This window comes from Bacillus rossius, chromosome 6, assembly GCF_032445375.1.
Source record: "Bacillus rossius redtenbacheri isolate Brsri chromosome 6, Brsri_v3, whole genome shotgun sequence".
Classification (NCBI taxonomy): Eukaryota; Metazoa; Arthropoda; class Insecta; order Phasmatodea; family Bacillidae; genus Bacillus; species Bacillus rossius.
The window spans coordinates 33,502,700-33,529,144 of NC_086334.1; the positions used below are offsets into that span (position 1 = coordinate 33,502,700).

At 36.5% G+C, this 26,445-nt stretch overlaps 1 protein-coding gene across 6 annotated transcripts in view; it reads right to left on the reverse strand.

Annotated features, from left to right (window-relative positions):
• Positions 1-229: 229 nt before the first annotated feature.
• The window catches only part of LOC134533014 (septin-2), a 98,103-nt gene continuing 71,887 nt past the window's right edge, over positions 230-26,445 (reverse strand). For 3 of the 6 annotated variants that reach the window (XM_063370144.1, XM_063370143.1, XM_063370145.1), the window contains 8 exons: positions 20,192-20,368; positions 17,471-17,563; positions 13,339-13,504; positions 11,414-11,564; positions 8,629-8,794; positions 5,103-5,259; positions 4,477-4,558; positions 230-3,376 (listed from right to left, as the gene is read on the reverse strand). In XM_063370144.1, the coding sequence (XP_063226214.1) occupies positions 3,233-3,376; positions 4,477-4,558; positions 5,103-5,259; positions 8,629-8,794; positions 11,414-11,564; positions 13,339-13,504; positions 17,471-17,563; positions 20,192-20,368 (1,136 nt within the window). In that variant the 3' untranslated portion in view covers positions 230-3,232. Of the gene's footprint in view, positions 3,377-4,476; positions 4,559-5,102; positions 5,260-8,628; positions 8,795-11,413; positions 11,565-13,338; positions 13,505-17,470; positions 17,564-20,191; positions 20,373-26,445 lie in introns of all 6 variants that reach the window. The other 3 variants (XM_063370147.1, XM_063370142.1, XM_063370141.1) reach the window with 1 other exon arrangement.

A 26,445-nucleotide genomic window follows, 5' to 3' on the forward strand; every position in this document is an offset into this window, starting at 1 on the left:
CCATGATGTTATGTATTAGTATGTTGGTATTTGAGAAATGGCATCTAGGCTGCCATGTTGGTTGGACTTCTTAAAACAGTGTTCATGATGTGGCAATCGCTTTTATATGCTCGGACGGGTTAAGGCAATGGAAGAACATATGTATATGAATGGATGGTTGTGACAGATTATAGCTTAGTTATGGCAGGTATACAACACAAATAATGAAATAATTCCTTTGCTACGTTAAGGAAGAAAGAAACAATGCATAGTTAAAGTCTCTTTTTAATATTCTCTATCACATTGTTGTTATATTGCACACTTATATATTCAATCCATCATCACACTACATTGAGAGAGTACCTTAACTTCTTTCACAAGAAAAACATGTTTCCTCACATGAATGACAGAAGCTATAAAAAGTTAATTTAATACAGTATTACAAATATGTATTGAATAATGACAGTTAAAGGTAAACTGGTATGTTAATATTTGTAAAATACAGTCACAAAATCACACTTCGTACCAAAAATGATTCCAGAATACATCACCTATTAGAATCTTTTACTAGGCAAATACAGTAAGTTATTTCTATTTTATGTACCTCAATTTCAACAACACTAGTACACAGGTAACTTTCTATTGTAGTCCTACAATCATGAATGAGCTATATGTATGACCCGACCCTATGCTAGAAGTTGAAAACAAAAAAAAATATCGGTAAAATATGATTACACAATTTGACTACACAGTCAAGGAAATTATTCAGCACCTATTCTCCTAGGTGCCAAAATAATTTCAGGAAATTGTTCACCAATATTTTAAAATCATCTAACATGAAAATGCAAACAGAACCCAAACAGTGAACAAACTAACAAATTACTACAGTTCATTTTGAATGTTATGTACCAGGAATTATAAAAGGCAGTGTTTATATTCACGGAATGATTCAGAAGGTTTTCATTATCACTGTGAAGAAATAATTCATGTGAAATTAAGTCAAAAATTTAGTACTTAATTAATTTTTTTTGTAAGGTGCTTACCTAATATTTATGAATCAAGGGGTACTTCAAAATTAAATTCCTAATTTAAAAAAAAACCTTATTCACTATATAAGTACCACATTTTAAAAACAATTCTTAGTAAAATTATAAATTTAGTCATTTACTATGCAAATGGGGATTTAAATCATCACCCTCTTTTAAAATGTACTATTGTTAAATATTCTTCTAAACAATTTTTCACAAAGAATATGCAAATGTGTAAACCCTTCCATTAAAATCATTAAAGTAAACATATTTTTCTGAAGTAAAAAATTTAACATTTGATAAGGTTTGTATAAAAATTTTGTAACAAGCACATACAAAATATTAAAAAAAAAAAACTATACAGAAAATAATTTACAGCTGATATGAAAGTAAATCTCAAATGATGCTGCAGAGCTCAAAATATAACAAATACAAAAATAAAATTCTAACACCAAGCTTTTTTCTGTGGACATTTACAAAATCACAAACATTTCCTGGGTAAAGTGAATTGTATGTGCTTAAGTAACTCTATAACTGTCAGAGAAACTAGATAACTTAAGGGATAGTGCAGTGGTGAAGGCTTCATGCACAGTATGTAATGGAGTAGGGGATAAACATTAATGCAGTACAGTACATGTCGTATTTATTAACATAACATGGCACAGTCGGCAAAATAAATATGGATTCATTCGTCAAACCCCTCAAAAAGCTTAGGCGCAATGGTGATATTGCCAGTAATTGGCTGCAGTAGAAAAATAAATTAAAGTACTACCATGAAGTAATCGGCGGAGAGGGTTTGCCGCCATCCCAACAAATAGCAGTATTGATAAACTTAATGGGTCATGATTCTGAGGACATTTACGAAAATTTTAAGTTTGGTGCTAGAAGAACAGCGAGAACTAAATACAGTGCTGAGCAAATTCAATGTTTATTTTTCCCCCTACATAATTTTACGTACGAGAGGCATGTCTTCTTTAAATGCTCACAGTGGGGAGGCAAATCGTTTGACTCGTATGTGGCAGAATTTACGAAGAAATCAGAAAATTGTAAGGTTCGCACAATGCGAGATGACCTTATTAAAGATCTTATCGTATGTAGTATAGCAGACAGTGCACTACGTGAGTGCATAACTAAAATAGCATGACTCACATTAGTACAGGCAATTGACTTTTGCAGAACAGCAGGAATCACAGAAAAAACGCCTGGAAAAATTTCAAAACGAAGCAGTGGAAGTGCAAGAGGTAACCTACAGAAGTCTTTGTCCAGAGACAACCCAGCTGTGTGCCCAGGACGACTCGATCTGCAAACTTGGAAAAAAGGAGCAATGGCGGTCTCAGTGTTCTCGATGCGGAAGAAAACACGAACGTCGGGGGTGTCCAGTGTATGGTGCAAAGTGTAACAATTGCAAAGGCATAAATCACTTTGCCAAGATGTGTCACTCTAAGAAGAAGACAATTAGAGAAGTGCGTGAAATGTCGTCGACTTCATCTTTCTCATCTGAAGGTATGATTGTTTCTGAAATTAAGTGCGTTGAATGTGTTGGTTCCACCGAAACACCTCCAGCATGTAGTGAACAGGAAATATTGTGCGCTTATTTGGTCTCTGGTAATGAGAATGAGTCAGAATGGATAGCCAAGGTTAAGGGAATGAATGCATAACAAATACAAAAATAAAATCCTAACACCAGGAATTGTTCTGTGGACGTTTACAAAATCACAAAAATTTCCTGAGTAAAGTGAATTGTGTGTGCTTAAGTAACTTATAACTAGATGCTACTCATAGTCTAACATATCAGCAATATTGTAGTCTTAATACTGAGTGGCAAATCTCTGACGAACATCATAAGATCAAAAAATATTACTATTAAATAAAATAATGGAAATATAAACATAGATGTACTGAAAACAATAATTTGAATTATGTGCACACTTTTTCAATCAGTAGTATTTTACAATCAGATACAAATTCCTTCTAATCAGGAGCATTTATAATGGTAACATAAAATGAGATTATAAATATGAGATAAAATCTATATTGAGATAAATAATGCAAAAAATACAAAATCTACAGTTATTACAGTCTTATAGCTAAGTCTCAAACAAACCTGCTAATTTGACCTTAAAAACTTTGCTTCCCACATCAATACCCACTGGAAACATGGCTAAAATAATCATAGCAGCAAAATGTGCTTGCGAGCTGCAGCGGAGAGGTAGCTCGCAAAGCCATCAGACGTTCACAATGCTGTCCCTGTTGTGGTCCCCGTCTGACTTGCTGTTCGGGCTGCTCAGCTGGTTGCGGAACATCCCCGCGTGACCTTTGGCCTTCAGCTTTTCTTGCATCTGGGTCAGCATGTCTTGCATCCTCCGGATCTGGAACAAAGCGGACAGACAGGGCATTTCTCAAGTGAAGTTATCTGCGAGCACGGAGCTACGGACAAGTGAACAGAATGTTGACGAACCATCCTGCACCGGTGCTAGTGCATCACGGTCACTGCAAGCTTGGGAACGTGATGACCTGCAAGGTACGTTGCCCATCTGCTCCTCATACCACCCGTTCCTCCCTTCTTTATAGGTTCTCAATCGTCAGGCCCTTACCCTGCCTGACTGTGATGGCCCGGAGCATGCGTGCCCACCTCTGTCCATAATTACATATGTTAAAATTAAGTTTGCAACATAATTTTTATGAAAATACACAAGCGATGCTCTTGTGTGCAGTCTTGTTGTCCATCTTCTGGGGTCTGTGCTTGGTTAAAAATAAATGTGATACACAACTACTATTCTGATTCTTTGTAGGACTACACACTTGAGATGTTTCTCATATCTTGCCAATTTTATTTTAATTGTAACCTTGAAGCTAGTTTGTAGCTTGCAATGTTGGGGACATAGGCAATTTGCTTCAATCCCTTACAGCGCACAACGTTACAGACACTTTCAGAACTGTAACACTACCTTACTGAAACATTACAAGAGACATATGGGTTCTTGTAAGCCATACTGGGCCCTGGGAAACTGATATTGTTTCAGTTCTAAAGCGCACTGAGTGCTGACTACACGCACTGTCAATCATCCTTTGTCTCCTGACACCTACATATCTCTTGATACAAGTGTTGTCAGAATTTTACAATTTTAAAGCAATTTTTTTTTCCACATAACATAAATATGTGGCAAAACATCGACCTTAACTTTGCCACTAGTGCAGATAATAATAAAAGATAAACAAATAAATAAATAAACAAATAAAAAGAGAAACACATATAAAACAAGAAAATAAATATATAAATAAATTTACTGAAAAAAGGAATTTATGTATGGATAAGTAAATAAATAAAAATACTTTTTAAGAAAAATAACTTAGTATGATAATTTCTTTTATGTTTTAAGTAGAAACTCTGTGAACTCTCATAGAGCATCAGGATGAAGATGACTTGACCATGTAAGAACTAGCAAACGGTGATAGTTTAGGAACTTACTTCTTCATCCTTCTGCAACAACAGCCTGTCAGTATCAGAGATGCTAGAATCAAAGTGCGGCCCAGAATCCCTTTTCAGCTTGCTGAAACAGTCCACAAAAAGTACGTTATACGTACATATATTAGCTAGAATGGTTGGTTCACAAGTAAAAAAAAAAAAGTAAGAATGCTAATTTTGACTAATGTTAACACCAGGATCTTGTCTGGATATTGCAGAAATGTTGTTTACGTGTATGTTTACTCTGGTTACAACTGTCTGATACTACGTGTGTTCCATGCTCACAAACAGGGGCGCAACAACTAAATTTCCAAAGAGGGGGGGGGGGGGGGGGGCCCAATATACCTTTTTATAAAGAATCATCGATCCCCCCTATTGAAACGGGGGGGGGGGGGGGGGGGGGGGGGGAATTTTGTATTTCAAGGTGGAAAATGGTGCTATTTAAGCAGTTTTATTATCTAAAAATTGATTACACAGCACTTTCTTTGCCCCCGTTTGCCCCCACTTCAATGTTTCAGAGGGGGGGGGGGGGGCAAAATACCCTTGCCCCCCCCTCCCTGTTGTTGCGCCCCTGCTCACGAACACAGGGACATGTGTCGTGTGTGAGGTTACAGCATGAGTGAGCATACCTCCTCTCCCTGATGGCTTGTTGCGATATCTGCGAAATGCACTGCGCCCTGAAGTTCTCATAGTGGACGTCCTGAGTCACATCTTTCAGGTCCTGCATGTGGGTCGAGATGAGCATGGTGCGGAGCTTGATGAAGTCGCTGTGCTTCGGGTTTTCAACTGCAACGTGGAACAAACGCGTTTCCGGCGTTCAGGTAAAACACTCCTCTGGACAGTGGCGGATCCAGAGGATCACCTCGGAGGGGGCACTCTAGGATTTCAGAATAGCCAGAGAAAAAAATGTCTTCAAATTACTAATATTGTGTTTAATCTACTCACACTACACATAACATCCAACCACCAGATTTTATGATTCTATAAGAAATTCATTAATTATATTAAAATATTTTATTGGTTTCAGAAACAATCATTTTTGTCTGCAATATTAATGAAGCAGACAACTGGTTTTTCGGGTTGGAAGGGGGGCACTTGCCCCTGGTGCCCCCCCTTGGATCCGCCACTGCCTCTGGGTCATACTTAAGATGAACCATCACAATTCATCAGAGGCATAAGCAGATTTCATTGCAAATGGGGCGGAGATTTGACTTCAGATCAAGGAATCTACCACTAAATGTAGATAGTTTCTTTACTCTATAATTGCAATGTTAGTGCTACACGCCACGGAGAACTCATATGCAGCACAGCTACACCGCTCTACCCACTGTTTGCTTTCAATTTCTTTTCTTTTCTTGGTGGGATTGTTAGACTCAGACTGTTTAGGATTTGGGAAGTATATGCCACTGCAATTATTTCATTTGAACTAGAACAGAGATTGTTAATATACCAGTCAAATTAGATGACAAAATACCAGAACCTGTAAAAAAAAAAAAAAAATCTTAATTTTGGCACAGTGTTGTAGTTGGCTTTGGTAAACATGTTGCATCCCTTGATTTTAAGGCCCTTGAAGTTGTCAAGGCATGCAATTTACACTGTATCACCTTTCTCATGTCATGCAACATATAGTATTTCTAAGTTCTGATTTGTTTCAAATGAAAGAAGGGACATCAATTAATATTTATGTGTTTAATTTTGGCATATATTTATAGTAACAAAAATTACAAAAGTATAAATAAATTTTTTGAATACATTAAAGCTACTCTATTATAATTAATGTAGACAGAAATACTTCACACCAAATTTGCTGTACATCTGCTGCACAATCCAACAGTATATTTAACAGCTCTGCACACTTTACCGCTCTAAATCTGTAACTTAATACCAGCAAATTCAGACTTTTGAATTTCGCAGCTAGGTAACACGGTGGATGTTGCCATGATATTTTGGCTTTTTACAGAGGTATTCCTGTTTGCCTTTAAAACAAGCATTCTGCCAATGCTGAGACATCATTTTATCATACTCTTATCTGTTCTCCAGGCTTCCTTGGGAGTTATAGCTTTGAATATATATACTGTATAGCATAGGCGTGCGCACGGTAGGTGCCACAGGTGCCTTGGCACCACCATTAGGGTTAACGTTATTTTGTTTTTTACAAGCAGAAATAATACACACCTTAAATAGCACCATTTTGCGCTTTCAAATCCAAAGTTTTCTGGGGGAGGACCCCCGGACCCCCCACTTTAGGCTCAGGGTCAGTGAATGATAGGGCTGTTGTGTAATCTGGCACCACCACTACTGAAGTCCTGCGCACGCCTATGCTGTATAGAAGTCGCGAGTAGATAGTATTTGCTCTACATTTTTCAGGAGCGTATGATGAGCAGCTTGGGAACTTCACCGCTGCAGTGCGCTGCCGTAACGCCTTGTATCGTCTTAAGTTGTTATTTGCACATTAGAGGGCAGCACTGTCGCCCGCTGTCATTCCTCCGCACCCCCCCCCCCCCCCCCCCCCAACATTCACTGCAGCTCAAGGTCGTTCAACGGGAGTTTGTGCGTCACAAAACTGTAGGGATGAGAGGTGGGGTAGAGGGTGGGTGGAGGACAACGAGTGTTTGAGGGAGGGTGGGGAAGGGGTGTTTGAAGAGTTCGACACTTCTCCGCTAGGGACCACCACAAGTCGATACCCTAGAGATGATGGCGATTGCGGCGGTGAATTAACCAACTACCTCAAACCGTATTTGAAATTTTAACCTGGGCTGGCGACTTCTATACAGTATATATATTCAAAGGTTATAGACTGCGCATCAGGTGGGAAACCGGCAGCCACATGCTAAATGGTGTATTTTTAATTATAAGTTACATAAATATTAGAGCCATATTTATAAATCACACAAGAAACGCATGAAGAAAAATGTGAAATAACAGCATTTTAAATACCTTTTTAGTGCAAGAAGCAAAAAAAAAATAATTCAAACATCGACCAACTTTCGATTTCATGCATTTCTACTTGCATTTCGACCTTAAATATTTGCAATGAATGTTTTTGAAAACTTTTAAAAATGCAGACACTATGTATATAGAAGGCGTAAGATTTTATTTTTATCAGTGAGTCACCTTTACAATGAAAGTAAATTATGATTTAAATATTTTTATTTAGAATTTTACATTTTTTTTGTGAAAAAGATTGTTTATGAAAAGAAGTCCATTGAAGAAGTTTTTTGTATAGTTCTATAATTCGAGTTGTAGTGTTGATGATGTCTTGAAAATTGTGCCCAAAGCAAGCGTCCAAAAACTGTAATACGGAAGCTGTATTGCAGGCTGTAGGCAAAATATTAAAAAATTCATAATGGCTGAGCCTAAACATTTTAACAAAAACAAATTTACAAAAATGAACTGTAAAAATATTGCTATCCCTTATATGCTGTTTTTACTTCTTTCCCTTTAGTGTTCAACGCCACCCGCATGTAGGATTTTATTGATTTTGCTTGTTAATAACTCTTATGAAGAAATACTTTTAAAAAAGGCGATTTTGTTTGCGATACCTTCCTGTGGAAACTCAGACACAGACTTATAGTGTGTGATTATGACACTAAGAGAGACAAATATTTTCAACTTTGAGTACCGTACCTACCTACATATTTTCCAAGCTTTTTATATCTAGCAGATGACAAGAAGCATAGATCTGGTAACAGAGTTTGCTAAAAAACACTGAATGATATGCTTATATAGGTAAGATCGTAAAAAACAAAACAAAATTGCAGCAACCCGACTTGGAAGGTGGCTCCAATGGAGTTAGGAATTTCCAGACGAAAGTGTGCTGTGCCGTATTTGAAATAATTTTCCACTTCACCATCGCCATATCGCGAATATCAAAAAAAAAAAAATGTGAAAATGGTGCTTGATCATGCTTGATGGTGGTAAATTGGGATGAATAAGAATTTCTGTCATTTAACAAATTGAAACTGTCTCCACAATGCGAACACTGCACTTCAAACAATTTTTTTGGTGTGGCACGAGGACTGCAAAGACCATCAGCTGGAAAAAAAAAAATAAACAGCATCTCGCAACACCCGTGTACTGACACACGAGTGGCCACCACTTGGCCAAGCCGAGCCTCGAACATCCCTCAGGACGATGGGCCGGCGGGGGGCTTACCCTCGACGATGCCCCAGGGGTACTGGCGCCCCCGCACCCTCTTGCCAGCGACCTCCAGCACGGTGTTGCTGCCCACCACCGCGAACGGCACGCACGCCTTCAGCTCCCGGTCCTGCTGCTTGAAGTCCTCGTCCTCGTCGCTGTCGCACTCCGGGAACTGGTAGATCTGGAGCAAGCACGCCCCGTTCTGGAGCACGGCGATCCAGGGCGGCTGCCCCCCCCCCCGCCCCCCCTTCTCAAGTGACCAATTAAACAAACACAAGTGCTCACAAACTTTTATTCAACTTAGCTCTCGGTATACAGCATTTGGTAGGAGCAATATCGTGAATGGAAACGAAAATTCATAAACACGGTGCTGCCATCTGTGGCGAATGGCCCGAACTGAAGTTCACAAAGCCAAAGGGAAACTTTATAGCATGAACTGTTTAATGATTTTTTTTTTTTTCAATATAGGCAGTATTTGGATAAAATTCCTTGTCAAAAATCAGGCCCAAAGCCGTGGTTTAGTATTTTTTCAGGTTTTTTTTGCTTTTATCGGAACAGTTTCATTATACAGTTTAAAATTCCACTCTGCAGTTAGAATGATTCATAGTAGATGTAGCTGCTCCTGCAACAAATAACAAATTCTAGTGGCTGGCGTGGAAACTACATGTGATTCACGCCAAGAAATATAGTTGAAAACAGAATTTGCATATATGTGTGTGTGTGTGTATGTGTATGTGTGTGTATGTATGTATGTATGTGTGTATGTATATATATATATATATATATATATATATATATATATATATATATATATATATATATATATATATATACAGTGAAACCCCTTATTTACGTTACCGTAATTTACGTTTTCCCGTTATTTGCACTATATTCTTCAGGTCCCGTTTAGTTCCCATATAGTCCAATACAATACTTTCCCGCGAATTACGTCTCAAAAATCGAATCCATCCCGCTATTTACGTCACGTAACAACCATAAACAGCCAGAAAATACCGTGGAGCTAGTAGGCAATGAACATTTTAAATCGCAAAATATATATATTTTTTTATAACATGAAAAGTTGCTTTTATTTCTAAACATGTAATAATTTAAGCCTAGGCGTGTAAAAGTACGAGTAATTATAGCAGGAGACAACCTAAAAAAAAATGCACGAGGGAAAAACGTACAATCACGAATGTACAAACATGGCTGCTTGTAAGTTCTGATACTGTATTTATGTCACAACTTAGCCGAAATACTGGTACGAGACATAAACTTCACAAGATAAAATGAGCGGAGTCTTGGTAACTGTTTTATACGTCTTTTATAATTTCGGAAGTATTGTACAGTTGACGCATATATTTTAAACTAACAATTTATTTCTGGGGATCGTAAATAATTAATTATTGGTATCAAGACATCACGATAAACGTAAACTTGAACATGTCACGGCAGCGAGAAAACTGGTGCGTATACCAATAAACTGGTATTATAACCGGATAAAATGGGTACACGGGAGGTGGAGCTTATATTTTTTTCCGCTAAGCTCGCATCTATTGGTTGGCTGCTGATGGCAGGTCATGAGTCTGGGCGGAGCATAGAGTGCGCATGCGCCGCCGCGTCGTTACAGCAGCTGACCGAGTACAATGACCTTTCTCCGCGTACGGCGCGCTTTTGACGGTAAATTTTCATCAATTTGCGGCCTTTTTTTTTTTTTTTTTTTTTTTTAATTTTTACTGTGAGCAATGTGTATGTAGCCCGTATTTGATATAAACCCTGCCGGTTGCAACTGTTTTTATAATTTGGAGAGGCAAATAATCTCCTTGAACAGCCAAAAAAGCAAGCAGAAGAAAATTTCAAATTTTTTTGTTAGGACATTTTGGCTTTCATTCTTTTTTTATTTTTGTCATATGCGGTAAATTAATAATTGATTATATACTAAAGTAAAATTTGTTGTTAGTGTATTTGTACCTGCATTATAGTATGTGCTATTAAACAAAAGGAAAAAAAAAAAATTCTAAATAAGGTAAACTGTACTCCTTTTTATACTTTTCCCTTTATTTACTCTTTCCCGCATTTTACACTTTTTTACTTTGTCCCCATGAAAGGTGTAAATAAGGGGTTTTGCTGTATATATATATATATATATATATATATATATATATATATATATATATATATATATATATATATATAGAGAGAGAGAGAGAGAGAGAGAGAGAGAGAGAGAGTTATCACGCTCTGCATTATTTTAAAGGATTCTAGGTTAAATTTTGTGTCAGAGTTTTGTAATTCAATTGTATTTTCAATATGAGAACACATGAGTTTGCTAGTTACCGAGGTTAGATGTTACACATCTCTGGCAAATACTGAACACTGAAAGACACACTCAGAAGTGTTTCTTTTTGTTAAATGATGTTTGATGTTCTTCTTTCTGTTATTTTTTATTATTGTGTGACATAATGAACTCTTTTTCCTCGTAAAAGAGGTTGAATTCCTCCATAATACGGATACGCCTTTGTTTAAAAATGTTTTTTTTTTTTACAGAGAACGTTATTTGTTTCATCGATGGATGTTCAAAACAAAACACAGTTGTGGTTAGTGATTTAAATAGATGATTAATAAAATGAATTGCGGTTTCGAAATATTTAAGTTTTAAATTAGTTTTTAATGTTCAACTAGCTGAAATATTCGGCATCGCACTGGCTTTGTGAATAATGAAGAGGTTTCATTTAAGGAGAGGGGGGTTTGGTTTTTTTATAAACTGAAAAAGTAACATGTAAAAAACTTGGGTTGGTACCTGTATTTTACTATCTTCTATGTCTGCAATGATATTCTCTTTCAGTTTCTTGACCTCTTGGGTGGTCAAGGTGTCTGCTTTAGCAAGGACGGGCACAATGTTGACTTTCCGGTGCATGCGTCGCATGAACTCCAGGTCTATCTGTCGTAATCTGCAGACAAGAGTCACACCAGTACGAGTGTGAATTGCACCTTAACGTCTAGTTGACTTAGAGGTCATTTGCAAATGGTTGAGGGATGAAGCAACACGAAAGGAGCCAAACAGAATGTATTTAGGGAGTTCTTCGACAAAAGCCCATAGGCTCACGGAAATATCTGTCAAGTTTCCCACCCATGAAGAAACTGGGAACATACTCCGGATCGCTATGGTGGGAGGTGAGTGAACTGACTGCTCAATCACTACAAACCCTAAAAGATGGGAATGCACAGAAACTAAAGCCCACCGCACACGGTACAATATTTTCTACTAGTTTGCTTAATAGAATGCTTACTGGTTTCTGTACTGTGTAGGCTACAAGCTGAAAGACTAGGTGCGCTACAAGTTTCTGCTGCACACGATTCTAGCTGCCTTGCTAGTTTTTTTAAGAGAATATTCTCCACAACAAATTTTTATTATGATAATTCACATTTTTTACTGCATACAAACAAGGCTCTTCTTTGTATGCATTTATTATTTAAAACGTTTTAAAACGAGGAGTTGGTCACTATTCCACTTCTTTCCGTCCATGTTTATCACGACATGCGCGCTTAAAAGTGTAAACAACCCCTCATGCTGTTTTCGTGAGTTCTGATTGGCCACTCCTTAAATATTGGAACACACCAAGCAACGAAAATAGGACGCAGTCTATTACGCAAAACCAGTAGCCCAGCTCGTACAGCTACTAGTATCCAGTTTGAATTTGAGTGAAGAAACTAGTAGTAGAGCCAGTACGACTCCTAGCTTACAATATTGTAAGGAATATTGTACCGTGTGCGGCGGGCTTAATACATGATGATCTTGATAAAAATGGACTTCAAACCACATTGTATACTTACTCTTGACAGTTGTGCAATAACAGGTACTTCATGCGCAAAAAATCCACTATGGCCAAATCCTTGTTTCGCAACGAGGATAAAAAGGCATGTTTACAGCATTGAACAACAAGCAAAAAAACTACTAAGTGGTAGTTTTTTTTGGAGACACTAGCAAAAAATGTTTTTGCAACCTTTAATAAACGTACAATACTTATATCTGTACCTGGGTGGCAAAAGCAATATGTCCACTTTTCGGTAAAATGCTTGTTTAACCATAAAATAGACCACCATTTGACGTTCTTTCTATTAGCATACAACACTGAAAGCTATGATATGTCAAAAATTTATATATTTTGTTTAGAAAATAGTTGAGTATAAAAGTGAGATACTAATTTAAATTCTTTAAATTGCTGTCTTGAAAAAATAGGTTTATTTGAAATAGTGGCTTATGCCTCCGAAGTATAGATGTATAGATGTGCAACTTCTATTTGAAATTGGCGTTAAAGATTTCTATCAATTTTATATGATAAACAAACATTTTACAACATAAAGTAAAGCAATTTAACAAACGTAGTATGAATATACAGTCAGTGCTCTTTACTCTGGCGTAATCTGTAATTGGGCAGCACATTCATATTTTTTTGGGATGATTTGGAGGTTTTTAAACATGATAACAGATCTATTTTTAAGCAGTAATGCTTATATATATATATTTATATATATTTCGTTTTTACCATATAGAAGCTTGTTTTAAAAATCATTGTGCAGTATATAAATGTGTTTGGTTTTTCCATTAAAACCACATCTAAGTTCCATAATCCTGAAATATTGCTGATCCGGGAAGACTGTCGTCCGAAACATGCTAAACTAAAATTCTTTTACTATATTGTGAAGAAATTTTTTTTTCCCTACCCATGGCCATATGGTGGCACAAAATACAAGCAGCAGTGGACACGGTTATCCTGGATGTTCTTGCGGTTCAGGCCACTCTCGTCAGTGAAGTACTGCCGGAACTGCTCATCGATGTAGCCGCAGCAAGCCTTCCAGCTGTCCTCGCAGTTGATGGCATCACCGAATCCTGAAGAAAGTGATATCGTTAAGTACCTGGTGCTACGGTAATCCAATAACTGTAAGTGAAGTAGCAGACCATCATGTGTCTTGTATTTACATAGCGCAGGACTCTGTCCAATTTATGTCCTGTTCCAGATAATTATTTTATTTTTACGTTCCACATGGTTGAACTTGCAGACTTTTAGAGTGGCCGAACTTAAACAAAATAAAAAATAAATATGTATATGTATATAAACAGAATATTATTTTTGCCTTGTTAGCTAGCAAAGTGGAATTTATAAAACATTTTTGTGCAGTATGGATAAAGAGAATAAAATGGAATAAATAACTTAAAATATTTGGGTTTAAAGGCAATACTGGTGGCTATATACTGATAAATGGTTTAAATTTGTTTTAGAAAAATTTATATAACATTATTTAGCCTTTTAAAATCATAAAAATTCTGAGGATATTAAAAGCCTAAGTACATAAAATTAAATAATTTTTTTTATATAAATCAAACCATATTAAACAGTAGCCAGTAAAATTGACCTTTAAAATAAAAAAGTTTTATATTCCATTTCCTTCTTATTTATACTGCACAAAGATGTTAAAAATGTCTCTTTCCCAGCTAACTATATATATATATATATAGATATATATTGCATAACTATTGCATAGTTAGCTGGGAAAGAGACATTTTTAACATCTTTGTGCAGTATAAATAAGAAGATAGAAAAAATTATTTAATTTTATGTACTTAGGCTTTTAATATCCTCAGAATTTTTATGATTTTAAAAGGCTAAATAATGTTGAATAAATTTTTCTAAAACCAATTTAAACCATTTATCAGTATGTAATAGCCACCAGTATTGCCTTTAAACCCAAATATTTTAAGTTATTTATTCCATTTTATTCTCTTTATCCATACTGCACAAAAATGTTACAAATTCCACTTTGCTAGCTAACTAGGCAAAAATAATACTCTGTTTATATACATATATAGGGATTCTCTTTACTGCTTAAAAATTTACTAAAATTTTAAATATAATAAAACCAACTAATACATTAAAAATTTTAAAAGCTTTAAAATTTCAGTAAAAGCAAAGTAGCCATTAGGAAATCCTTGAATCCACTAACATTTTGGAAAATTCAAATAAACACTTGAAAATGAGTCTCTTTTAATCATTTAAAAATCAATCGAGTACCTATGTATTTTACAAATAGTATTTATAGAGAATGGAAAAATTTGAGGATTCATTTCGAACTATGCTAGAATCAAAACACATTTACCTTCATGCCGCGTCTGTGATCAGACAACAGTTTATCTGAAGGACTGCAAGCCTATCAAAACAATTATTGAATCACAAAGCACCCCACTTCACAAGTTTGATGAGACAGTAGCCAATGACCAGGTGGGATTTGCCAGAGTAAGTAGATGATTATAGAATCTATCCTAGCTAGAGGTCATCGAAATCACGAATTTTTCCAGTCTCTAAGTAGTTACAATGAAGGAAATTTTTTTTATCAATGTACCAGTAGGTTCCAAAAAACGTTTTTGAAGTTATACTTCTTTAGGCGCGTTATGAAAAAATGATGAGAGTGAAATTATAAGATGCGCGCGCACCATGTGACTACATTTTCACATGAAGATGGCGGACCCACGTGTATGAACATAAACCCACATTAGGGGATATACCAAACGTATTGGTGTGCCAAATGAAACTTTATGACTTTATGATAGTGAAATTACCATGGAATTTATTTTGGTAAACTAAAATAGTCATAGTAAAAAGTAAATTCCAAGGTTCAAAAAAAGACCACATTATTTTGGTATTACATCAAATTAATATAATTCACATTTTCCTCGTAACCTTTTGTCAGAGCAGTGGTTGTACTGCGCGGTCAAAATGCTGAAGGGCCGTGGTTCAAAACTCGGCGGTAGGTATTTTTTTTTTTTTTTTTTTTTACATTTTTGAAGTTATACTTCTTTAGGCGCGTTATGAAAAAAATGATGAGAATGAAATTTTAAGATGCGCGTGCATCACTCTAACAAAATTAACAGGTTGAAGCTGCCCGCTAAACCGCTCATGAAGTCTCGAAAAAAAGCTACCAACAAAATAGAAATAGAACCTCTATTAGTCGCTTCTGATCACTGTTTTCATATTTATAATATTTATCCACATGTTTCTAGTTTCTACATTCACAACACGTGTTGTAGTCTCATACAAGTGCGAATTATATATGTGCTAATAAATTACATTCAGTAGTGATTTAAATTGAATATTTTGATTAATATTATTTACTATTCGTAAATATTAGTAAAAAAATTGTGCTTATATACTTTTGTGTGTGCTCCAATATAATTGAGGTTAACTATCCGTATGTATTATTTATTGATATAAATTAAAATATTATTTAATATAATTAATAATAAATATTATTAAATTATTAATGTTAAATATTTATTATTGGTTATTTAATATTAACAAAATAAAGAAATAAATTTAATAAAAAATTTGTGATAAAAATTAAAATATAACATAAAATTAAAATATTAATTTTTAATATTTCTTATTAAATTTTCACCACTCACCACCTCCGGCTAGCTCAAATTAGGTGATGCGTGGAACATACAGGTTGTAGGTCACGAAGAAAGAAGAAATTTATAAACAATGTTCGATGTATTACCTGTTTTTAATTATTCTTTTAAAAATCACAAAATATTTAGCACAACAATGTAACCGGTACCTCCATAAAGAGGAAAAACACATTACAAATTACATTATATTGCCCGGATAAGTTCCGGGCAGCGACGGCTGGACAAAAAACCCTTTGTAGCTTCGCTGTTGGCTTCGCCTACGACTACGGTCAAAAAAATTCAAATTAAATTAAATGTTCGAAAGAAAGATCTTAAGCGTCGTCCGGACCGTAGCCGCAAAGTTGTACTTCAAAATAACATTGGAAAAATGATGCGAGCCATCGCCCGACCACGACCTCTCGGCACGGTGCTCAGACAATGACTGATCTTACAGCCTAAATGAAGTGCACTAGCTGGCGACATATATTTACGTCGCTGCCTTCGCTGCATCGCGTCGCCAGATCGTGTCGCATCGCAGTATTGTGAAAAGGCCTTTAGCCTTCCTTTCCTTCGTGCGGGCAGTGTCCTGGGCTCGCTGACGTAATTTTCAGTCAATCACGGCGCATGGTAACAAAGGCTTCCACGAAATGCTTACTTCTGTTCCCACGACGCAGCGATTTTGTATCTTTATCGCACTCCTGTGACCGTGACTCACACGCCTAGCGCGTGAAACAAAGCCTCGGTCGTGGAAAAAATGAAGGAAAATCACGTACCAGCATGCCTTCCCACACACAGAAGCCAGCAAAAATATAAAAATATGAATTTTAAAAATAAAAACAATAAACAAGGTGAAACACTTTACGTATAACTTCGAAAACCTGAAATTTGACAAAAAAAGTTTATAACAAAATATTATTACTGGATTGCATGAGGAAGGCTGTAATCTGGTTGTTACAAAATAATAAATATTTTTAAAAATAAATGAGCAAATTTAATGAAAACTTTTTGATAAAAATGAAAAGTGAATATTAAATTAAGAAAATAATAAATATTTAAAAAAAGAATAAACTTAAATTAAATTTTTGAATTTATTTTTAAATTTATTTATTTTCTTTTAAAATATTAAATAAAAAATAATAAATATCTAAAATTAAGGATCTTATAATATTTAGTACAAATTATGTCATATATATTTATTATTCTTTAAATTTTATTTATTTAATTTTTCAAATTTAAACTGAACTTTATTGACTGTGTTGACTAACTTTTTTCAGCCCTTTTATTATTTTATTGTAATTAATTATTTGCATGCAATGAAATACTATTTTTTTAATGATGCTCACGCGCGTACATAAGTACACGCACCCATTTTTTCTGTTATCAATTGTTCAACTCGTCCAGAGATTAGCCCACCTGGTGTATCCACTATGGTCAGCCGCAGTTTCACTCCCCGCTCTTCAATGTCCATTGTCTTCTTCTCTATAGAGGTAGTTTTCTCCACACGCTCTGTTACAAAGAAATATTTCTTCAATATTTGTTAGTAAAGCCACAATCATTGAAAGTAACACATAACTATATAATTTCTTAAAAAATAAAAAAAAAGCTGAATCAATACTAGATTACATTTTTGGGGTTGAACCACAGTTATTGGAAGTTCAACATATAGCAGCAGTTATCAGTGACATTGGCAGCTAAAAATTCCAACTTCAATTCCAGGGTTTAAATAATGTTTGAGCGTGGCTTTTGCATTGTTACATAAATTTTTTTACAAAACTTAAATAGATTACTATTTTAGTAGCCACTGATTATTCATTAAAAAATTACTTCCTTATGCTCTCGCAAATGATGCAATGCAGTTTACAAAGAGGTATTTAAGTCAAAATGCTCATGGCATTACAAACAATTTTTTATAATGCATTTTTAATAAATGGTTAGTGAATGTCCATAAATCAAGGCAATATGGACACAGTGCATAATTTACAGATTATGATAAATTACTTGTAAAATATAAAAAAATATTAAAGATGAAGGAATGTTTATAGATCATCTCAGATGAGACAGCCTAGGAGGGTACCTGATTAGTTTCTCATGTATTTAGAAAGAAGAGAAGATGAAACATGGAGGGCATATTTAACAGAAGTGATTCAAACTAGAAATGCATGAGAAGATAGAAGGATTGAAAGCAATTGCATGGAAGCTGTGACGCTTTTAAGAAATACTTAATCTGAAAGTGTCAAGATTAGCACGAGTGCTCTACATGCATTGATGATGTAGATACTTAAGGGCCTTTCATTAATTACGAAAGGTTGATTTTGGCCATTTTAGCCCCCACGTAAAGACATAGGATTTTCCGGACCCCCCTCCCTCTCATTACATAATAGACCTAGTTCTTCCTTAAAAAGTATTAAATAGTTAAATACCATTAGAAAAGGTATAGTTACACTTAAAAAGTTATTATTTTACATAAATAATTTTATTTTTATTTTTTAAAACATTATTATTCAGTCTTTGGAAAAAAAAGTATTATAATTAAAGGTAAGATTTGAAACAATCTTAAAGTAAGGAAACAAATCAATCAAAACAACTACAAAGGAAGAATACTTTAGGTAAAATAATGAACGACTATAAATGAAACACTCTTGCGTTACCAAAATGTTTTCCTTGCAGGCAAATTTCGACTCTTAGTAAAATATTATTAAATAATGGCTTTTAACCCCTCTCCCCCTTTGAGGTAAGGTCATGTATAGATTTTTAACCCCCCCATCCCCTTCACTCTCGGGACCCTTACTTAATTAATGAACGGCACCTTATTGAAGTGATTTATCAAAGAAACAGCGACAGCCTTTCCTGCATCACTCCAGGAGGTTGGCAAACAAGGTAGGTGCTATGATAAGTGACTACAAAGATTTTACATAATCTGTATTTGAGACAACTTGGGTTCGATTCCCAGTCCAACCACCCTGATCTACATTGGTGGCCCTAGAATTTTCAGGGATCCAGCCCGTTAACTTATGTGGGGGAAATCAGGAGCACTCCCCCGGAAAATTCGAATAAATATCTTATTTCAAAGCAACCTGTATTTTTAAATTTAAATCAAAGTCCAGTGAAATCGCGTCATTTGAGCCAATAAAATCATGCTGTGTCCTCGGCAGCATTTGACACACTAGCATGAACCTGCAATGGCGTATGTCCATTCAAATAGCGTACGGCGTAAGACCAAAGAAAAAAATTACAATAAATTTACGGTCTTTTCAAAGAAGATTTTAACTAACAAAAATTAAGAGTTCTTCGTTATTTCAAATGACTGAATCTTCGTAGAAAATACGCCGTATTTTGATTTCCGAGTTCATTATAAAAAAAAATGTAAACACACTCTCGGACAAAAGATGAGTGTTCTTATATTTGACCAGTTTTCGGAATGATTTGTTATTATATCAAGAATATTCTTTTGGATTCATGTTCAAAGAAAGCGAACTCAGTGTTCTTAAATTTAAAAAAAAAATGATTGGATAGTTTGTAAGGGGTCGTCCATTAATCACGTGATGTTTTTTTAGCAAATTTTTAACCCCACCTCCCCCCTAGTGATTTGTGGTGAGGTTTCAGACTCCCCCCCCCCCCCCACCCAATAAATCACGTGTATTTTTTTGGTACAAAATATTTTTAAAAATTTCAGAATATTATCTTTAAATATAGGTATAATCTAATTTAATTCTGGAAAATTAAGCACAGTGATAAAAATGTCCAGACACACATTAAGGTTGCATGTTTATTCTCACTGGCATAAAAATAATAAAGGAAAGGCTTATATGTGATATACGCATGTATTCGGCGCCAAAATCAAAGTCTTACTGGCGACTGGCAAGCCAGGCCGGGTGGTTCATGTTGCGGCGGGCGGGGATATTGTTGCCTGGCTACGGCGAGTCAAGGTCACGCGGCCCTTTTCGGTTTAGTAGAAATCGCGCGAAAAAATAAATACACGTGATATCTCTCTACACCCCCCCTCCCCCCCTTATGATATTTCGTGATTTTTCCCGACACCCCCCCCCACGTGATTAATGGATGATCCCTAACGTGCGTTCTTCGCAGATTGAAGTGTGAGACAGCGTGGCGGCGGCAGAAGGTGGAGGCACTCACCGACGGCGTCGGGCACCTTCCGGTCCCGGTACAGGTCGGCGAGGAAGAGGCTGTTGACGAGCGTGGACTTGCCGAGCCCCGACTCGCCCACCACCATCAGCGTGAACTCGAAGCCCCGCTTCACCGACTTCCGGTGGACCTGCTCGGGCAGCGTCGCGAAGCCTATGTAGTCCCTGTCTCCCTGGAACAGCGCAGCGGCGGCACTCACAGACCCGCCCGTCCGCCCGCCCGTCACCTTCCCCGGGAAGCCTACAACTCACGTAGTTTCGGTTCCCTGCAAGAATTTCCGAAGATTTCAGAAGTTTTGCGTTTTGGTATTAACGCCACTTCAGCTGCTAAATCAGAAGTTTCCTATGAAAGCAAGCATGTTGTGACTGACCTAACATAACCTAACCCTTCGATTTTTTTAATTTCAAATTTCGAGAGAAATCCGAAGTTGCACGAACGTGGTAGGGAACCGAAACTATGTGAGTTGTAGGCTTCCCCACCTTCCCCATCCCCTACCCAGTGCTGCCGACTTAACAGGCATGCACACAACAAAGGCCCGTCCCATTTCCGAACGTGAATGACGTCACGTTGTCGCCCTGTCTACAATTGCGATGTACAACGTCCGTTGACATACAAAATGATACTCAAGTGTTACTAACGCATCTTTCAGGAGTATTTTTTTTTAAAATATTGTTAACAGAGGCTGTATTTTTAAGATAGAGCCTCAAATATAATAATATTGTTATAATTACATTAAATCATTTACTTCGTGTACTTAATTATAGTGAACCAAAGCCACATTATATTTTGTACAATGAGATATTTCAGTGAAATACATAATGCTGAAATAGCCATTAAAGTCACACATTTCAAAACAAATCATTAGTTGGTTAACAATGTTTTTTTTTTTTTATAAAATCCTGTCTTTTATTGAGATAAAAATAAGCAATAAAAATAATTATTACGTCTTCGACAAAAAAAAAGTTAGTATTTTTTCTACGGCTGTTTTCAAACAAAAATTCTGTGTAGACAAGGTCGTAATGCCAAGTCTTCTCAAATAACTTTTATTTCGTCAAAAGTGCCAAATACTATAAGCCACTATATACCTATATCGTATATAAGACAAATCATACAAAACGTTATAACAAAGTTTCGAGGTCAAAGGCCGGGTTTATAAACTACGCAAGGAACGCAAAGACACAAAAAGTTCAATAACGACATATTCAAATACCCACTTATAAACTACGCAAGATGCAAAACCTCAGCGCAAACATCAAACAACATCAATTCTTGACTTTAGGCTTGCGTTTCCGTCGTCCATATTTGAGAAGAAGTATTCCGAAAACTTTAAAGAAGCAGACATTACGTGCATAGAAAGCCATGGTGTTATTACATTTATAAAAGTTTACACTAGTGTAAAATTTCTCAAGTGAAAAAAAAAATAACACTTTTAATTAAACTTATCAACTGTTCTCACGATAAAGTTTAATTATTACAAACGCCCGGCGAAGATATCTGTTTTCTATTGTTTTGCAATTTATACTTAAAGAGTTAGTGACCCGTCGTGTGAATCGTGTGCTTTATAACAAAAAAAAAGGGGGATTGTCTGTAAAGTGGGTTTACGGACGATAATTTTACGTGATAACGTCATAAGAAAATATTGATGAAAAATTGCACACTTTTTAACGATGGTTGGCCGGTTCTTGCACGCTCGGCTCAGGCGGAACATGACAATGAGTCATGCTTTTTCGTGCGTGCAGCCGGCGTTCATCGATATATAAGACGTTATCACAAAAAAAAAAACAACCACCGAGATGTTCTTGCATCGTTGGGTTCCTTGCGTAGTTTACAAACCCGGCTTAACAGTCAAATCTTCCCGCGACATACAGGCGTAAAGCCGTAACTTGTCTGTTCTCAATCCACCACCCATGTCGACTTTGCTACTGAGAGGCACTCTGTGTGCGACGTGTCTGCGGTGTTGATGGTGGTTTGGTGAGAGGGTGGGAGGAGGGGTAATCGTGCCGCGCACGCTGATTGGTCGGCCAGCCCGTGCGTGTCAGTATGTCACCGGGCGAGGAAGACACGTGCCACGCACGGCTGCGCGTGCGTACGGGTCGCGTTCCATTCTTCAAGCCATTTTTAAACATGACACGGGGTCCCTTCGCTGACAAACGTTTACGTATAGATGATGTTCGTGATTGAAAACTATGTGGTTTTACAGAAATAATATTTTTAGGAATAAAATTCATGAGCCTATAAATATTTTTTCGTCAAAAATTTCTAAAATACTACAAAACAAAGGTTTCTGACTAAAATTTTACCGTCAATAATACTTCAAGAAAATATATACCGATAAATGGTTGAACACACATCGGTATACAACAACTCACTGACTGATACACACTTAATTGAAATATTTTATTTTCAAAATCAATATCTTTTTAATGTATTGTTTGTTTGAGCTTTGAGTTTCATAATGCTTCAGTTACTAAAAACTAAAAGGCTACAAAACTTAATAAAAAAATATATTTTTGCAAAACTCCGTTCCCCCGGAGAAACCCCCGGAATGGCCACCGCATGGGGAGCCCAAGAAAAGAAACGGGCTCCCCATTTGGAAGCCACCTGGAAGGTTTTTTTCTGTTCCACCCACCGTTTCTTTGGTAGCCTGACTTGTTACAAGGGATTGTATTCCTACCAGAGAAAATGTCACCATTTTGTCTGGGCAATCCGCCTTGGAGGAGCCGGGGCGCGAACCCGGGTCCTACAAGTCACAAGGCAGGCGCTCTACCCCAGAACCAGAGTGGTAGAGCGGATACGTGCAGTCTTCTTAACACTGACATTATGTTATTCCACGAGTTTACCGTAGTTTCGTGTGTCATTAACACGTGCAGTAACATCTAACCTGGGTAACGAACAAATTTATGCGTTCTTATGTTGTTCATTTAGCATGAATTATATGTAATTTCATAACAGTGAAATATAATTAGTATAACTAGTCTTGCAATTTTTTAGTTGATTTCCTGCAAACAAATTTACAGTTCCGATGTACAATAATTATATAGAAATATAGACTAGTAGAAATTTATGTAACAGCATGCACTGTCGATGGTAAAGTTATTTTGAAATAAATTTTAGATATTAAAAGAGTGTGTTTCGTTAAAATATGTGTGTGCTTATAACCTTGAAATTATTGTATAAACATTTTATTTATTTGGTCTTAAAAGCCACAGAATAGTTAAAAAATTTAATATCACTTTTGGCTTTATTTTGTTTTACCTGTGCTTAACATGCGCAGTTGGAAAGCTATCCAAACAACTGTTTGCAAATAACTAAATATTGTAGGTACTGGCGCAACACGAAGCATAAATGGTAACACTATTTTGTAGCGATACAGTTATTTTAATAGAAATTTACAAATATGTGCAAATCAAAATGAATATTAGTTTTATTTGAAAAAAAAAAACATCACAGTGGGTGGTTCTGTCATAAGATACTGTCACTAGTCAATTAAAAAACGGTTTGCTATACTGGAAAGCTCTAGTCAACTTGTAAAATATCTAATGCAGGTTTGGCGCACTTAAGTTAAAAGTCTTTCGTCGTTGTAGTCTGCACTGATTTTTAGCTTGTGGGTTTTTGCCGCGTCAAGTTGGAAGATATAGTCTTCAACTAAGGTAACTGCTAACCTGATAATGGCGACTGCAATCTCGTCCGAAACATCGAAGACTATATTTATCCAACTTGGACGCGGGGAAAATTCCACCAGAAAAGCCAAGTTTGGTATAGTCTCTGTCATGTAACTTATCTCAAATTTGGTAGTTCCCAGAAGAACGACCACTGGTCCACGTATCCTTTCGCCAATGATGTTATGTCAGTAAACAACTTAATGTGATTACGTTCGTAAAAAAAATTGGTTGTCTGTAAAGTAGGTTTACGGACGATAGTTTAACGTGACAACGTCATAACAAAATATTGATGAAAAGATTGCATACTTTTATGAATAAAATTGAATCATTTTAATTTTAATAATAAAAGAATAAATACTTGAAATTATACTAGTAATCAGACTTTTAAAATGCAAGAACAATTAACCTTTATTGCCGAAATTGTTGTTGTAATAAGCAATAAAAACCACATTAACTTTTCACTTCACTTTATAAACAGTCGATGAAATAGTTCACGTGTAGATGACTTGTAATTAATTTTAAAAACTGGCGTTTAGCTATAACGTTTTAAATATAATTATGAAAAATGTTTTCATATAAATAAACTGTAATCAAATATCTTTAATCAATTATATGAATCACCATAATTTTTTAGTCAATTGTAACAGTCGATGAAACAGTTCACGTGTAGATGTAAGTTGTGTGCTGTCGCTGTCTTTCTTCTCCTCGGAAGTATAGGCCAATCGAGTGGAAGAGAGATAGATGCGGCGCAAGCGTACAATGAGCGTAACGGGACACAGCGTAACGGAACCTTGTGCGTAACGGAACAATGTGCGTAACGGGACACTTTTTCGTGCGTGCAGCCGGCGTTCATCGATTTGTTAGACGTTGTCACGTCAAAAAGACACCATGTGTTTGAGTAATGTCGAGTCTGAGACAAATTACACGAGACAGACTCCATACTATTTTTAAGATAACTGTTTTTATATCGTAATATTTGCGTTTCCAAGAAGCATTTATGGCAACATCTTGCACTGCAATGTATTAAAATTGTATAGTGCTGACTGTCTAATAAGTTCTGCATACAGGTTACTTCTTATAACGCATTTTTTTTTACAAACTAGCAGTTTTTTGACGAAGAAAACGGCATCACTTTCGCTGGCAGATTATACTTCCTATCGAGAAGTGTGCACTATTGTGGTAAATAATAAACATTTAAGCGGAAACCAAATAAAAAATAAATTATTTAAAATTAATACCTCATAAATTAATTAATTAATTTGAAAATCATCTTAAATATTTTAAGATATAATAGCAATAAATGCATAGCTTTATTTTAACGACGGGGTTTCCGCTTTGTCACAACATCTTGTATTCTGAAATTGACTGTTGTTCCTATTTCACCGGTTACTTTGTGGAAGAAACGTGGTTGTATTTAACCGTTGCAGAATGCTTACAGTGAGTGGCTAACTAGAAAGTGGATATTTATCAGTGTGAGGATACCTTGACTAAACTTAACAAAATGCGTCAGAATTTGATCGAAAAAATTCGATTACGTGCGTTCATGACAAAATAATAATAATTATACGACTTGAGATCCATTGCTACAGCTGGACTAGGCGTTTGAAATGGGAGCTGAACATCTTGTGTATTGCAAATAACGTAGAATGTATTGTTACGAACGCGAGCAAGGCCGGGACACGTGCAGGTGCAGAGCTGGCTGGCGGCTGCCGCAACATGATATGCGCCGTGCGCGCCTGGAAGATTACAAAGATTGTCGCTTCCCCCCCCCCCCTTACTTCCCACAACTCCGCGCGCGGCGCCCTGTCTTTGACACGTAACTGACACCTGACAGCTGCGGAGTTACGCGAGCCGCCTACATGTGTTTCGATAGATTTCTGCCGTCGTGTCGGCGCGGAATGACGCGACTGGCCCCAGCCGCGCACGTGTTATGGAAATTGCGGCTGATATATAAAATGAGGACGGCGGCCTCAGAGTAGAGAGTTCGGAGTCAGAGTTCAGTCGGGAGTTCTCCCGCGGTGGAGTTTCCAGGGCGATAGTGTCGCGGGCGCGGCGGAGTCCCGAGCGAAGTTCCGAGCGAGGCATCGAGTGGGATCTCGGCGAAGGGGAAGTGCGACGGCGGCGACGGAGGACCACGAGGGGTGCTGCGGCGAGAGTTGCGCCAGAGGTGCGGACCAGCGAGGTGTGCGGTGTGTGAAAACGAGTGACTGGGGAAGCAACATTTTTAAGTACAATCGATTAATTTTCATTTTTAGATTATTTGCTAGTAATGTAAATAGTGGAAATAAATAAAACTGTGTGTGTGATAAAAATCTTTAAGAATTTTACGAACCCGCGGTAAATCGTAACAGTATTTAAGATGGGAAACTGAGCGTTTGGATAGTGTTTAAATTTAAAAAAATCCACAATCACAATAAAACTAGTAGCTGACTTAAATTATTATTATTATTTTTTAGATAATTGTGAAAGGGTGGAAAGGGAAAAGGTTTAGTCAGAAAAATTTATGAAAATTAAAGGTCACTAACCCTAATTATTTCAATGAAATCATTTTACAACTGCGACATATTTTGCGGTGGCTGTAGA